The sequence below is a fragment of the Haliotis rufescens genome, unplaced genomic scaffold (genome assembly GCF_023055435.1).
Source record: "Haliotis rufescens isolate VD_foot unplaced genomic scaffold, xgHalRufe1.0.p SCAF_4, whole genome shotgun sequence".
Classification (NCBI taxonomy): Eukaryota; Metazoa; Mollusca; class Gastropoda; order Lepetellida; family Haliotidae; genus Haliotis; species Haliotis rufescens.
In genome coordinates this window covers 52,332,508-52,350,485 of record NW_025964112.1, presented here as the reverse complement: position 1 = coordinate 52,350,485, position 17,978 = coordinate 52,332,508, and the positions used below count along the sequence as shown (strand labels likewise).

At 35.0% G+C, this 17,978-nt stretch overlaps 1 protein-coding gene across 2 annotated transcripts in view; it reads right to left on the bottom strand.

Moving 5' to 3' along the window:
* The window catches only part of LOC124150673 (activin receptor type-1-like), a 53,378-nt gene extending 38,581 nt beyond the window's left edge, over positions 1–14,797 (bottom strand). For both annotated transcript variants that reach the window (XM_046522670.2, XM_046522680.2), the window contains exon 1: positions 14,721–14,797. In XM_046522670.2, coding sequence (XP_046378626.1) covers positions 14,721–14,778 — 58 coding nt within the window. In that variant the 5' untranslated portion in view covers positions 14,779–14,797. The remainder of the gene's footprint in view (positions 1–14,720) is intronic.
* Positions 14,798–17,978: the final 3,181 nt, after the last annotated feature.

Here is a 17,978-nt window from a genome sequence, read left to right as displayed (position 1 = left end):
ATACATTTCTGGACGAAAATATAGTTCTTTCAGAGTTTGCAATACATTTGGGACTTAAAGCATGGCATTATTAACCGTGTGGTCTAAGCTGCCAAAAGGTACACACATATCTCGAGAATCCAAGGAAAAAACTTGTCTTTGGAAACGTTTCTGAAAAATATGCAAAGAAAAAAAGAAAATGTCATGCACATTTAAAACCAACGTAAAAACACAAAGTCTCTTGTCACTTTAAATACCCCATGGTTACATTGGTCATATGCCGATTGCAATGGAGGGAAAATATGAAGAAAAATAAGTACCCATTATCTATAAACATGATAAATCAGGAAATTTGTTAATCGGAACCATTTTCACTGGGAATGGTTCATTTCTGATTAACAGGTTTTTACTGTATATTTAAACATTCTTTCATTTTTGTTCAATTTAGTTTAATGCTGCAGTGAATAGTACTTTACTCATATATAATCAGCTTGATAATGGGACGAAAGAAGTGATATGGGTCTTAGGCATTACCACAAGCTGACAAACTTAAGACACAATCAGGGCGAAACTGGGATTCAAAAATTGTCTTTTAACGTTTGTGTTACAATGCATGTGGTCAAAATACTTCCCAGAAATACAAAGACTTGAATTTGGTTGACCAAGTACAAAATGTACTCACAAATACCCCATTTCATGACAATGGCATCTTGACCAAATTAATTTGACTCTAATGATTTGAATTACCACACTAACGATTAACGGTCAATTAATCATCTATAAATTCACAATGATTGATTTATACGTCTAGTACAAATTAACACAAAGAATGAATACAATAGGTCTGTATTTCAAAGAAACCAATTTTCAAACCATCTGACCATCTGTGAATTATCAATATCTACTGCGGAATAAATTTCTATAGCACACTTGAAGAATGACAATCTATTATATATACCTGTACTGCGAACAGGGTCAAGCAAATATCACCTGTTCTTCATATGATACAATGTTGCGTGTGAATAGTAACAAACAATACAGGGCAAATTGGTCCACACTGAAATTGATTAATATATTCTTTCAATTAACTTATCTAAAAGTAACACAAAGTCTTCGAGAAAATACATCACCATGCAAATATCTTGCTATACATGTTTCAGGATTAAGTGATTGAGTGCAATTCTTTGTAAAAAATATTTTGTATTTCCTTGAAGTACTTTCCATGAAGTACACTGCCATTTAGAAAGTGGTCAAATGTAACAAATGTTATATTTGGGATAACACTTTCTGAGTAAAGTACAGATTCTCATACTTTTTGGAGGCTGAGTCCAGTCTGGGATTCGAACCTACTTTTTCTGAATTGTCAATGTTTTTATTTTATCTACAAAATGCCTGCATAAATAATTAAAATAATTGTTACAATGAAAGGTATTTTATATCCCAATCTGATATACTAGTATTCAGTTAATAGTTACAGTTTATTTGCAGATCAAACTACTGAATAGAATTGTCATCTATACCAATATCCCATATATTTCAACAAGGAATTCAGAGGTGCTTCCATCACAGCTACACATACATGTATATGTAAAATTTAAAGAGACTACAATCCTTATATAACCTCTTCAGCTTCTTGTAGTTTCTTTGATTATTACATCTAACACATACTCAACAAGCTATTATGGAATTCATAATACAAAAAACTTACCTAATACAAATGGTATAGGGTGTTTGTGCACAGCATGTTAGAAATGTCAGATACAGCCCTCTATAGGTTCCGCCACAGCGGCACTATTTAACATTTCAATTTTTTTTTGTTATCATAATTATCATGTATAAAGTGATACTTTATTTTTGCATAATACCCTAACCTGTTTGTACCTGTTGTCAAGTGGGTGCATACGTACAATGAGATTATCTTGTCCTTATCATCTTATTCTTGACAAGATGTTGACCTTATAATACCCAATCTCTTGGATTTGGGAAAGTAGGTTGATACTTGTTATCTATGAAGATCTGAAATTTGAATCAGGAAACTATAACAGTGTGGATGGCACATTAATTTTGATTTGTTTGTTTGTTTGTTTGTTTAATGCCGCACTCAGCAATATTCCAGCGATATGACAGCAGTCTGTAAAAAAATAGAGTCAGGACCAGACAATCCAGTGATTGACATCATGGGCATCGATCCATGTAATTGGGAGAAAATGAGTTAGTCCATTGTTAATGAGCTTAATTTCAATCAGGGAGTTGTATTATTAATCAAAAGTTTACAGAAATCAATAGATACAGATATTTTGCTATGTTTGGAAGTTACATAAAATTATATGCATAACATGCAATAACAGTTGTGACGAAAATGCCCCAGGAAAGTAGGGTTGATCCAAGTATGTTTGTTTGAGCAAACAATTTTATCCCTAAATCAACATAACAGTCGTATAGCCTTGTTACCACTTCTAAATACCACAGTAACAAGCTTGCAGCAGCTCTAGACATATTAATCATAGATGGTTGCCCAAAATGACTTCACAAAGCAAATATTTCTCTTCCCAACACCCTGGGATCAATACAAAATGTTAGAAAGGGCCAGCCATCCGACCACATAGTCGTTATCTTGGGAGATTGTCTAGATCAACTTGTATTTATCACACAGATCTCTGTTTCATCATAGCTTTCTTTGCTAACGTTCCTGTAATTCTCAGAACACATCCATAAATCACAGTGAGTTGCGTTTCTTATGGCATTTCAGAATCAGAGTGGAAAGAACAATGGCTCAAAATGTTTGCAGTGTGATCTGTGACCTTTATTAACGACTTGTGCTCAAGTAGATATTTCAGATTCAAAACTCCAGGAGAAAATGTCTTCGTCCCTCCTGGTCAATGAACAGGACAGGGTTCCTCTGAACTCTTACAATGCACTAGGCGTGCTCTCGTCACTGCGGCTCCAGCAAGTCGCTCCAATCACATTCAACATGGCTTCTTCGCAGCGCCTAGGGATGTTTTAATGTGTTTGAGTAAAACACTACACGAATTAACATGGAGACAAAAAGATGCACAGACGGTAACTGGTTTCTTTTCTAGGGTAATTACTGGTTTGGGAGTGAAAATGGAGGAGACCAATGATTGAGCTTGCCAATGAAATATGAACTTTAATAAAGGTTATTTACACTTTTCAGATTCCACCACATGAATTTTTTATGCTTACAATCTTGGGTTTCATAATTACAGTATAAGCATGTTGTTTGAAATTGTTATTTTACATGTGCAAGAACGTATACTCAGCAGTTAGGGATTGTTAACAATTACTGTAAAAAACTTTACAAAAGTATTATAAGTCAATATGTCGCCGCTTCCAAAGACGTTTAGATTAAAAAAGGCCTAATACATGCTTTAAAACATCAAGTTACCAACTTCTTGTGATTAATGTAATTATGGTAAATAACGTATACCATAAATAATCGCCAATCTTAATCATATTTCCCTAAAACACTTCATAATGGCCACATATGAGACAAGGAGACGTCATATGTTAACAAGGTCAGATTGTCATGAAGGACGACCCTTTGGGTCTCCGTTTTTATTTGTCAATTGCCAGAATGAGTGACAGTAATTAGTAAGCTTCTTTCCCTGTGTAACTGACAATTACACGACAAGTCCGTCCTCAAGTGTGATGAGTTTTTAACTCAATCATTCCTAGACAGTCCTGGAGCCAACGTGCCGTGATATTCACGCCCATCTCGCTATTTTCTCAATTTCATGTGATTGTTGTGGCGACAAAGAAATTATGCCCTTAGTGATCACAGCTATCCCAATTTATCAAGCACTGCGTTCTTTATTTTAAGGAAATTTAATATTCAAGCCTCTGGATTTCCCCATTTTTTTTGCAGGTGCCACATCAGTGGAGCAATTCTTCCAGGATTCCCTCCAGCGTTTACTTGATTATCTCGAAAATAATTATAATGACAATCATTATCATGGCCATGACTTCAGTTTTCATGTTATTTTCATTGCTTTATGACCATAACGTATCATTATGATCGTTATAATTTTATAATGATACTTTACATAATTACGAACACTTTTAGTCTGTATCAACTGCAGTACGTAGTCTGTTTAAATGACCTAAAAGATATGTTTTTATACAATAAGAAATAGTGTCAAAAAAATGTATTGCAATATACTGCGATACAGGTATCTGTACTGCGATATATTGTGAGCTAAATCGTTTGACGGTGATTGATACTGATTGTACACGCAGATGCTATTTTGTACATAGCAAAGTCAATATTATGATGTCAAAGTCAGCATGGTCAGGGAGAGAGAACAATCACTTACGCCGTTTTGTCGAAAGAGAAAATCATTTGTGAACGAATTTCTGAGTAGATTTTAGGTTTTAAACGATACAAATAATAACAAAACTTGTATTTTATTTTTAACCCAATAAACCAGAACACAGAAAAAAATACTGCAATTGGTATTGTTTGAAAAGCGTATTGCAGTATACCGTTAATACTTTGTAGTCTTAATAAGAAATAAACTGTTCAGGTTACCAAACACTCCTGGCAACCACTGCTAATTATTATTTAGTAACAGCAAACACAAAGTCATCTACAAGGCCTGCTTCAAACAGAACGACCAATTATGGTAGGAAGGGCTTATTACCCCAAACCTGGCACACATACTGATATAAGCAAACAGGCTAATATAAACAAATACATAATTACAGGCCAGTGTGCGTATGAAGCAAAGACAAATTAAATATATGCAAATATCAAATGAATGTCAACACAGCATCAATGCTGATAATAATCTGACATTTAGAGCTGCCTTAAAACCTTTGTGTATCTGATCTTACACCAAATATAAAATATATTCCCTATTAAGCATATACATCCAGGATTACTGTTTACATCACGTTTCTTGTGTTCTCCTTCATTTAGGGTTGGAAAATAAATGATATAAATATTTATTCCATTATTCCATCTTTTCAACATATTTATTCATTCCATACAGATATTTTTTTTATATTTGATAACAGGGAAACCAAATTACCAAATTCTAAACTATAATTTGTATTGGTAACAGAACTGCTTAGGTTTCTAAACATTTTTGACAGAATTATCGAATAATTGCTGTCTTAATTATTTCATGAAATTATAGCTAAAGGGGAACACATCCAGTGTTCATCCTGCACCTCATCCTGTCATCCTTAAGCTGCTGGGGGGATGTTTTTTTAAATTCCATTGCCTCGGAGCTGAGTACTGAGCAGTTTAAAAACATATTATCGGATATATTTTTTTATGCTGAGTCAGTTATTAGGTTCAGTTGCTCCATAAACCAACAAACCGGAGACATAATGGGTTTAGGAGGAATATTGGGCCCGTACAACTTGAACAGAGCAATTCTACTCTCCACCTTCGGCACGGCAAAATTGCTATGAACATCTGGTGGTGAAGAAAATAACATCATTTCACAAAATTTTAATAGAATAGCAACATCTCCTGTATAAATATTGGTGGCGAATTGGGAAAATATTCCCTCCCTCTTCAGCGTAGAGCAAAAGGTTGTTGAAGCATTTAGGAGTGTGGGATAAGGCGAATCAAGATGAAGCATTCTTGGGGCTGGGGTAGCTCGGTCAGGTGTGTTGACAAAACATTTGTTGCTTCAGGCGATGGAAGGGAACGCCCTGGCAGTCGTGTAAATCTGTCCCTACAATTAGCTGGTGGATTCAAAATATCTCACCTTCGTTTGTCAATAAAGACCCTATCTTCTACCCAGCCTTCAACATCCACCTGCAAACCCCTCCACACACTCGAGTGGTTGTGTCTATCTCGGACATACACATCTTGGAGATATACTTCTTCAGCTGCTTTTTCCTCATGCATACCAATGAACATGAATTGCTTATATTTCAATTGCTGGCAAACTTACCATGGACAACAAACCCAAACCTGGAGGTGAAGATTAGTTTGAAAAAGAAAATTATAATCTTGAACTCTACTTGTTGGGAATAAAAACACTTGGACTCAATTACTGGGCAAAACATATTATGAAAAATCTAATCCAGGGTATTACCACTTCTACATTACCGAGGTAATTTAACATGCATGAAAACTCAATAGATGGGTTATATAAACACTAACGTCTACTGCAGGGTAATTTATGGCAAAAACACCATAACTCTTCTGGATAACAATTACAGTGTAGCTATACTGCTGGGTAATAACAACAACACTATAGTTCTACTGCTGGGTAATAATAAACCCATAGCTGGGTAATAAGAACATGGACATACTGCTGGGTTGTAACAATACTATAGTTCTACTGTTGCGTAATAACAACGTTATAGCCATACTGCTGGGTAATAACATTATAGCTATACTGCTGGGTAATACCACTATACAGTGCTATAGTTCTACTGTTGCATAATAACAACACTATAGCTAAACAGTAGGGTAATAACAACATTAAAGCTATATAGCTGGGTAATAACAACACTATAGTTCTACTGTTGCATAATAACAACTCTATAGCTCTACTGCTGGGTAATAACACTGTAGCTCTACTGTTGGGTAATAACACCATAGCAAAACTGCTGGGTAATAACATCATTATAGCAATACTGCTGGGTAACAACACTACAGCTCTACTGCTGGGTAATAACAACACTATAGCTTTACTGCAGGGTAATAACCATATTTTAGCTATACTGTTGGGTAATAACAAAACTTAAGCACTTCTTACAGGTGATAATAGAATAGCTTTACTGTTGGGCAACAACACAATAGCTATACTGTTGGGTCATAACACAACCATAGCTCTACAGCTGGACAATAACCGCTGGGCAGAATTTTAGTGCGCCTGCATAATGACACCTATATAGCTATACTGCTTGGTAATAACAACACCACAACTGTCCTGCTGGGCAATAACACTACAGCTATACTGCTGGGTAATATCAACGGCATAGCTCTACTGCTGTGTAATCAGATGAACATAACTAAACCATGGACATTGTCCACGAAATTTTTGACCTTATCTAATTATATTTGATACCGAGATAGAAAGTACAAATCATCTTCGTCTTCAATAACCATCTGTATGTATGAACTGACACCGTCTGATACAGAACACAGAAGAATATCAAATATTGCTCTCCCTCCTTCAACCAACATTGTCACCTAATGATACACATTACATCCAGAACTACATTTCAATCATAACTCATGTCTGTTATAACCACCCTGTCTAACTAACACACACAATAAACATGGCAGAAAAACTGTCGAATAATCTACAGTGGCGTTTCCTTTTCTCGTTCCCTGCTGTTTCATCCGTCCACCCAATAATTTCATCTTACATCCAGTCATTAAGTGAGGTGAAGATATAACGTTGCATTCAAGATTATTGCAATTGTATATCGACCAATCCAGTCATTAACAAAATGATTATGTACATAAGCATTTATGACATATTCCCCTTTTCCCCTAAGAATGATAATAATACATGACATAGCAGATATAAAGACATGATATAACAGTCATAATACATGATTATAACAGACATTTGTGGGCCAAATGACATTGTGGAGGAGTTCTTCCTCCTCCTCCTCCTCCTCATCCTCGCCCTTCTGTCATCACTGCCAGGTGCAGGACTTAGTCATCACAAGCACATGCAGCTCATATTTAGATGTGGCCATAAACTATCTTCATTATTACGCCCCTACAATTATCAGTATATACTCATTATACCAGTGCATGATGTACAGCCGGGCTAAATTTAGCCAACATTGAATACGCACAGTTGCAATCATATTCTATTTTCCCTGACTTCTCCTCTCACTATTTGCCTATGTAGCATGAGGTGCTTGTGTCTAGTTACGATACTAAACATGTACATACTAAAACTATTTCACATTTGATTAAATTCCAAGACACTCAAATTCTATTTTTTATATTTTATTAATTCTAAAAAGGAGATAAATTTTGAATTTCTTCAAAAGTTCAAAATTATTCAATAAGATTTATCAGCAATAAAATCAATGATAATTTATTGCGAATGAATAAATCTCATTCAATCTACTTTAAGAAGTATTTATTATGATATTTATAGAACTGAACCCATTACTGATTTAATTACATCATAAAAATATGTGTTCAGCTATTACTCTCCCTCTAATGTTCTCCCTCTTCTATCAAGCAATGTCTTTACCCTGGAATCACTCTTTATCGAACTCAACAAAGCAACAGCTATTAGGCAAGTACACTTAAAGTGAAAATCACTTTAACATGGGAAAATAATTAACATAAGTGTTCAGTTGTTTGAACATGAATTATGTTTGCAAACAAAAAACACCACTTGCCATTTCATCAAGAAAGCATTTGAACCTAAGAATCAGACATAATTACAGTACACTACCATGGGGTGAAACATCAATACGCTTGCTCTTACCATGAACCCTATAGGCTAGAAAAATGATATAGCAATTATTCCACTTGACAGAGACGATCAATGGGGAAATGTTATTGTGTTTTGAGAGATACCTTCACAATAACTGGCAGGAGTTTGGACACCGTTTAAAGCTACTGGCTTAATACACATGCTTTGAGTCATTAGGCTTCCTCAGTCTCCAAACATTATATGGAAAAATGACAGTCATATCCTATTGTCATTGTCATATCATTGTACATTGTCGGTAACCATGGTAACAGGACAAAGTTCAGCGAACACCAAATAGGACACATCTACGTTTAATACATTTAAAAAAATTCATTCAAAACATATAGTTTTCATATCATATTAATATTTTCTTTAACATGTTTAAACCACTTATCAATGCAGATTTGCATAAATATCTGTAATAAGAAAAGCAAATGTTAATCAATGGACTCTACTTTATGTTCTAGTTTTAAGATGATTAATAGCTTTCAAATACCATAATCAAATATTGTAATTTATTTTTTTACAAATGAAGATATTAATCATATGAAATATCATTTATGAAAAAAACATGAAGATGCAATATTCTCATTATTCTATCATAAAACTATGTGTATAGGGTTAAATGTATGTATACACAATATTGAGAGTGTTGTAAATCTATGATTTCTTGTTATTTATCTATAGAATTATAAACATAAACTTTATTTTTTAATGAATATGACAGATTTTATAGGCTTCGTGGGGTATATTATGAATGTAAATAATATTAGGGAAAGGAATATTCAGGCAACATTAAATAAAAATACATTTCATGTCATGTTTGAGAACAATTTGTTATTTTTCAATGTCCACTTAAATTTGAAAACAAAACTTATAAGGAAACATAAAGAAGTAAGAGATAGAGCATGAAAATTCACACATTTTTCATATATTTTTCACTTATAACTTTCAAATTTAAAGAAAATGGTTCTCACAATGGTACGTTAAATCTTTCAAAGTATATGGCTCGTAATACCACCCACACATCAACTCTGGAATATAACCAGGACAAATTTAAAAACCTAATTGTAATACTGCTAGCCAGAACACATCTCGACGGGTGCTTGGGGCATTCAGACAGGAACTGCATCATGATCCTTCCCCAACATCTTTCTGGTCAGCTCTGTGTCAAGTGGCCAGCAGTCTCAACAAATGCTCAAGTGCAGCTATTTTTTGGCGCTTCATGTCTAATGCTACTATTACCGTGATTATAGTCGGGGCCTACGTCGCGACCACTGGAGCCAGAGAGGGATGATGGCATTATTGGACGCCAACAAATAAATGACCACTCTTTTCCTATAATTCGTAACTCGGGGCAAAAATTGGTGTGGTTGAGATTCCCGTCCATCATTTCGGAAAGAAGAAAGTCACGTAGAACGCTGTGATCTGATTCACCCAACTATCTGACAATAACCCTTGGTTATTCTAATTCCAAACCACAGAGTCCAGGCTTGGGCAAACAAACCACAAACAGCACATGTACTGGGATGATATCTGAAAATTCTGTATCTATGATTTAATCTTCCTTTATTATATAAAATTCTTTTTAAAATGAAATTAAAATTCTTCAGCATGCTTCAGCTGCTTATCACTTTCTTAACAATGTTAAGCCCGACAAGCCACATTTTACATTTATTTTATTTCACATATAACTTTCATTTCTCCAGGTTGATAATTCTCTTCCAAAATATTTTTAACTGTTTATTACAGACAATTTCTCTTTTTCTATTTCAACATCTTGCAAGTATCACTGATCACACACACACACATTATATATATATATACATATATATATATAAAGGCAAATTTTATACAAACCCATATATTACCAAATTGCAGCCATGTGTGACCGACGATATGAATACAAGTACTCTAGGTTGAATAACAGTTTTAGAATTATCTCAGACACCTAATTCAATATTAAACTTGAGTTAACAAATATGTCTGTATTGAAACCAAAAGCTTAGACCTTGGAAGCACAAAAACATTGACACAGGTCTCATGTGGTAACCCTAAAGACATCAAGTGAAGGTGATCTTGTCTACTGACTCCACAATGTTGTGTACTGTACAACAATTATACACACCATATATGATAAAAGGCATATATAGCCCCCTAAAAAGCCATATTCCCAGTGGTATGCTTATAGTAACAACTCCTTTGACACCTTGTTTTAAATTGTTGTAGATATATACTTGAAGTAAAAAAAGCCACAAAACCTTTCCATATCCAATAGATCATAAAGCAGAGTCGATTGTACGATTCTGACTATATCATGACCATGTGTTTATGAACTACTATCAAATAGTAATACTGGAATAAAAGAAATGAAGAATATTGATTATGTCCTTTAATGTAATTACAAACAATCACATTTAGGCCAATAATACTCTTGTTTCTTATTTTATAATGGATAATGATAGACCTTCTGTTTCATAAGAACGCAGATGTCCCAATGTCTGAGAAATGTGTATAGAGTTACCTGCCCTTGGGTTCCAAATACTTGGGTGGGGACTAAGGAAACAAGATGCGATGAAATTGGGTTTAACATTGCGTTCTAAGATTATTGCACTTATATAGCGTGCATATATGGCTGTGTAGCCTAGACTGATGTCGGCTTATAGTGCTAGCCCCCTGAGATATCAAACTTAGTTGAAACATAGATACCCAACTCAGACATAATACACTGACTCCAAGACTACAAGTCAATGTTTTATCCCCATAATGACAGGCGCCAGGCTAGGTAACAACAAGTACCATCTTCTGGCGTCTTATTGTGTGATGGAGGCTGGGGATCGAACCAGTAACCTTCCGCTAGATGTAGATCCACAAGACCACCAAGGCAGTCAACTTGGGGAACTAGCCCCGTCAAGCAGTTGTAAATGATCAGTCAGAAAGAGACACAAACGTTACTCCTTAGTCTACCAAGTTGTTACTGTTTAAAGTGCTTGGTAAAGACTGCAGCCTACAGTCCACATAAGACGTTTATTCTTCATCTATGTCCTCCAGTCTGCATACTGGACAATCATGATAATAAATAACCAAGTACCCTGAATTTAATATAAGTTTGAAATGTGAACACCTGTCCTCCTTTCCTAATTTGGCATGAAGCTATATTTTATTTGCCCCAAATGTTGCTGACAAGTGGAACTGAACATCCCCATGACTTTGGACATATGATTGACAAGCCAGGTTCCCCTGTCAACACATTGCTATTGTGTTATGACAAGAGCAGCAAATTATCCATAACAACTAAATATTATGTACTTGAATAGTGACCCCATAATGAATATATCGGACAATTATTCAAAATAGACAACTGGTCGATTTGGTAACCTAATTAGTTCAGCTTTACACAGCATCATATATATATACACACGTTTTACTTTGTTGAAATGCATGTCATACTAAAAAGCAAATATTTGAATGATAATGTCAACGAAACTGATATCAAGGAAGGAAACGAGATGAGTCTTTAAGGAAATATTATATGATTCCGAAAATAGACAATATCATTAATAAATTTAAAGCGTTCATCCTTAAAATAAGTCAAATAAAAATTTAATGGCACATTTTCAACTATAAAGGTATTTATTCAACCAATTTCAGGTGATATAAACATTAAGTTGTTGTTTTTTCATAAAACATGGAATGTTATATACTTTACTTTTCTGTAGTAACAGTTATCCTAATATCTTTTAAATCACTTTACTACAAAGGTGCTTGTGGGTGTCCAACTGGTATGTACAATCACTGACATCAATTATTAAATAACATGATTAGGTAATCACATTTTCAAAAAATATTTCCTTTTAAGATTGATTTTGATTTCAAGTATTTATTGAATTTCAGAGAAGAAAGGTAGAGGACACAAGTTCAAGACTTAACAGCCTATTATTGTAACATGCATTCTTAATACAAATTTGGATTCTTTACAAAACAAAGTCAGGTTATTATTTATCTCAAACACAAGTTAAGTTGACTTAGTATAGACTACTTCTTATCTGTATTGAAACCAATTAAAACAAGTTTCATGTTAAAAGAAACACAAGAACACAAATTTCATGATAAAATTATACATATTAAAATATTTTCAGAATAGTCACAATCACAAGTTTAGAAAATCGATAACAACTTTTTGTGCTCAAATGAATCAAACATTCTCATATTCTGAAGTCAAGTACTGTACTCATGGTAATAACGCCCAGGGCGCTCTCAAAATTAGAAATAGGGGGCTCTTATTAGAATATCACTTTGGTGAAAAAAACAGAGTTGAAAGATAAATTTCATGGTTTATGCTGACAGCCTGAAATGTTTATATACGACAGATATATTTTTCCACAATTTAATTGCCCATAATTGAGGGTGCATATTACACACGAATAAATTGGTCTTGTGTACATTGATCAATCGGAAGGGGTGCTAACTGGGATTGTTCACTAGCCAATATATTAGCAAATATCGCTGTGGGCGCTTATTAGAGCGGGGCGCTTATTACGTCGAATACAGTATCCTACTCCACTTTTGATAGGGATATTTCTATCCTTCCATGATACACAAGACTGATTCCCATATTCCAAGCGTATATTTAAATAGAATGACATATCCGATTATCCCTATCAAATTTTGAGTAGCATATATACATGATGAACTTAACTCAATAAAACTGCCATTATCAGGAATTAAGAATTAACTTGAGTTGTAATTTTAGAAGAGTATTTATTCAGGACTAGAAAGTCACTGTAAATCCAAACACGACAAAATTATTTCCAATTTTGTCATCCGTTATGCAGATAGTATGACATTTTGTGTTGCCGTTCCCTATCATTCAGCCATGTACCTGATTGCCCCAAGCTGAGCCCTTATCACAGAATCTTTATGGTCGAGTAAAATATTTATTCATTTTCATATACAACCTTTTCCCATACACAATGGAAACCATATGACAGGGGAAGGAAATTAAATCATGTGTTCGTTAGTGATATTCTAATGTCACAGGGGCAATGTAACAAGGTTTGAATATTGCCTCGATCAATTAACTGTTCCGAATGCATTTTGGGGGACAACATGCTCTTGAAAATATACAATCACATTTGTGTTGATGGAAAAGCCACAATTGTATGCAACATGGAGGATAAATTTTTAACTATCATATCGCTAAACAAAGGATGACAGCAGACTTAGCACATGTAAGTCCTTTGTTACCAATGAACCAGAAATTGAAAAAAGAATTTCAGGTAAGAAAATAATATTTTGGAATATTTGAGTATTTGAAACCAATATATGAAATCAAAAATATATATTTGTTAAAAAAAGAGGAAAGAAAGTTTTACTGTAGACATTTTTACCTCAAACAAAATAATTAAATTAAAGCCATAAATGATAAATTAAAATAAGCTGGTCAAAAACAAAATATTTCAGATCAGAGGAGTCCTACAAAATTTATCGTATGATAGATTCAACAATTGAACTTTGATTAACACGTCTTGCACATAACACAATATAATACACAGTGGATATGAAGAAAATGCTCAGGCACACTCAACGACTTCACTTTCAAGAAGTTTGTTAGAATTTACAGATTTTCTTCAAACAATTCAAATATTCAACAGCCGGTTGATCCTTCTGTGGGCTATTTGGCTTCGGGGGAGCTAAAGTCAATGTTATTGTGTTTGTTCTAGTCGGTTCGGGCCTAAACTTCCACAGTGGTGTACGCTTGGTGCAATATTCCTGTCGAGATTTTTATCTTCACAAATAAATTGTTACTAGGCAAGCCGTGAAAGTATTTTATAATTCGTTCTGTCACAAGAAGATTCAAAAGGACCCACGACATATAGGGGACCACGTATCGAATCGTGAATCTTTCATTGCAAAGTACAATCGCCTAGCAAAGCTTTCCACTGTTTGTTTTGGTACAATTATCACCGAAGTGCTACCCCTCGATCAAGCAGTGGCGACATGAAGTCTGCACCCTGCAAACACACATCCAACACCCTTTTCTCCTTCCTTTCACCCGCAGTTTCAAATATATGAACTTAAATCTGTTGGAAAATATCACAATTACAACTAGAAAAAGTAGTTTCTCGGTATAAACAACGGAATCCCGAGACGACCAACACAGAAATTGTTCTCTCGTAGCACAACACTGGAAAGCTCGTGAGATTTAGCGTTTCACATGACGAGTCGAGCAGTGATATGCAAGCACACAATACATATAGTTGTAATCTGCACAGACAACAAAAATTAGACAAATATACATACCCAGTTCGATGGAAACCGCCGTTACACCTAACCACAGCCACGAGCCGAGCGACATCATGCCGCCATTAAAGTGTCCTCTCGTGAATTCATAGCCTGGCCTGACCTCATGAATATGAACGAGGCATGAATATTCATTAGCCGCTTGGCCCAGGGTTTCGTTCTTCACAAAATACCGCGAAATTGCCGGATGTTGATTCAATCGATTACATTGACCACCGAATTTTGTTCATATGCATCGCGTAAATGCCTGAATTAAGTCTGAATAGAATTATTACAGAATTTTTTTGTATAAATACGAACGGAAATCTTTGACCGGAGGCAATTGAATAGTTGAAAAAGTAAACCTGTCTTTAGGTTATCATCCCTTAATGTCCCTCGAAATCTCATAATCGATTTATTAATATATAATAGCCTTTTGATAAAAAGTGCAGGATGTACATTGATTCTGAATATAGTATGGGGAATAGAATAACCAACAGGTGTTCTGAAAACACATCTACAAAACATCTTCGACACGAGGAATGTGCGCATAGCGTCATTCTTCTCACAGCTTTATAGTTTTTTGTTTACTTGTCATTTTTGAACATTTGAGAGGTGACCAAGATTATCACCCGTGACAAATATGAATATGAGATGCTCCCGTTTGGAATTCAATGCCTGCATGTGCATGCATGGAGTGAATGCATGCACTCCATTAAGAGTTGACTATATGCGAAAGAATCATTCGCATATTGGTTGTGTTCAAAGATGTGATTAAAAAACAATCAAGACAAAACACAAAACAGACTTGGAGACTTACATCTTGAACATATGCAACGTTTGCTGTAGCATTCGTGACACAATAGACAGGAAGGATAATCTAGTTCAACATAAAGACAAAACTGTCGGTGGGAAGTTTGATATTTAAAAATTGTCATAGAAAATGTAAATTATGCTGATGTGTATATGGTATAAATTGTTTTTTTAATTACATTTTCAAAATTAAAATTTAAAATTAAAATTGAAAATTAAAATTCTGCGTGTAGCAATCATTGTTTTCTTAAAACAGAGGTTTGATTGATATGTGGTCATATTGTCCTTTTCAAAATTATTATTAATCTCCAGTTATCAATACATTTATATGATCACAGTAACGTGGCTTTGACTACATTATTGGTACAGAATAAAATATTCACGATCCTTTGAAACCAAAACCTACAAAGTTTACAAGCAGGGTATAATTCAGATACCCGTTTGAAGTTTCGATGTAATGGTCGAGTTTAAAGTACATGCACTAGTATAACATCATAAAGACGTGACCGTTTATGGGTTAATGATTTTAAATGTCTCAAGGATCAAATATACATCACTGCCATCAAATGTCTTTAATTCATCTGCTTCGTGTACACGCACAAAGGTATTTCTAGTTATATATGTAAGATATATTGCGAGGCTCAATTTGTCATAATGAACACGATTGTCATGATAGATGTGAGTGATTGAAATAGTGACATTTATTTGTTTTGTTTATTTGCTAAAAGACAATATCGTAATTTGAGAATTGTTTTTAATTTTATTTTGTGAGATACGTCGCCGGGGTGTTCTACGGTGAAATGTAAACACGAATGATATGACTCACCCGGTGTCAAACACTGGGCTGAGCTGCTTCTGTGGATATAGGTGTATGGCATATATGCAGAAGAAATTCAGGTCAAACTGCGAACCTTTTGTGCTGCATTATATAGCGCCCGCGGGAGATGTTAATCTACATTTTTTATCATCATCATAGTCGTCGTCGTCGTCGTCATCATCATCATCATCACGCAAGTTTAAGTTGAAGTAGTATACGAGGATGTCACAACCACCACCACCCTCATCATCATCATCATCATCATCATCATCATCATCATCACCAAGAATGAAGACTGAAATATTTCAATTTCTCTTCGATTCTTTGCTAACTGATGCGCAAGAACTAAATCTGTAACATATTCACCCATTATTGCGACAAAAGATTCAGTTATTGGGCGATGCAAGAGGGCATTCGGATGACAGAACAGGTTCACACAGAAGCGGAGACAGCGCGAGTCTGTATGGCCGGAGTAGGATCAGTGTGGTGTTAAGGTGTTCATAATTATCCTTCGACCTCCTTTGCAAGTCCAGAAACATTGTCCTGCAACATGTAAGCTCAATCTCTGCACTTGTAATTACTGCTCTGGTTACCTAATTATAATAAAAATAAAAATTACTACTACTACTACTACTACTACTACTACTAGTAGTAGTAGTAGTAGTAGTAGTAGTAGTAGTAGTACTTCTACTACTAATAATAAGTGCATTAGTCGATGCTCATACCACTATATACTGTCATTACCCCGGTCAATGGATCAGTGTGCGCTCGATTTTCATTCTCACCCCCCTGGGGAGTATACAACCTAAGCTGCCTGTGAGACGCTAGAAGTTTAACAGCCACATTACTATCTCATCCTACCGGGTACCCACTCACTGCTGGATAAAAGAGATATACTTATACCATGTATTTCAATTTGTCTAGAAACGATGTTATTAACAAAAAATACTGTTCTACTAGTTAATGCTTTTCGACTCGAACTGAGGATTTTATACTACAATACTGTTTCATATAAACTGCCGGGCAAAAGAAAGTATACCAATAAAATTTTAATTTGACTTAATATTACAGGCTGACAACAGTCGTCGGAACACTGTTTAAGGTCCTATGATATCCGCATCAAATACATCACCATCGAATAACCATTTCTTGTTTGTTTCATTTTTAGTCCAATCTCATTAAAATCAGATCTTAGTTCTCGCTACCACTAAACAAAGATCTGAGGACATCCCATTACGGGTCACGTCAGACTGACCTTGCGCAAACTTTGACCGACCAATGGAATGACCAATTAGAAGGCAGCTTCCTCGTGCTTTACGGCACTAATTTCAAATAAGCGACTACGCCTCGAAACATACTTTGACAAATTCTCAATTACAGATTTGAAACCTGAACAAAAGACCACTCTGGAATGGCTAATAGATGGTCTAGATTGTATGGTTTCAGTCGTTAAACCTTTAACTATCGTTCGGTATACCCCGTGTTAAAGTTTTCGAGGTTGCATGATTAGAAATCACATTCCGACTGTCACTTTCATAATCTGGTAAGCGATGCTCTGATTGGTCGGATGAAAGGTCGTTCTGACGTGACCCCTAATGGGATGTCCTCAGATCTTTGTTTAGCGGTAGCGAGAACTGAGGTCTGATTTT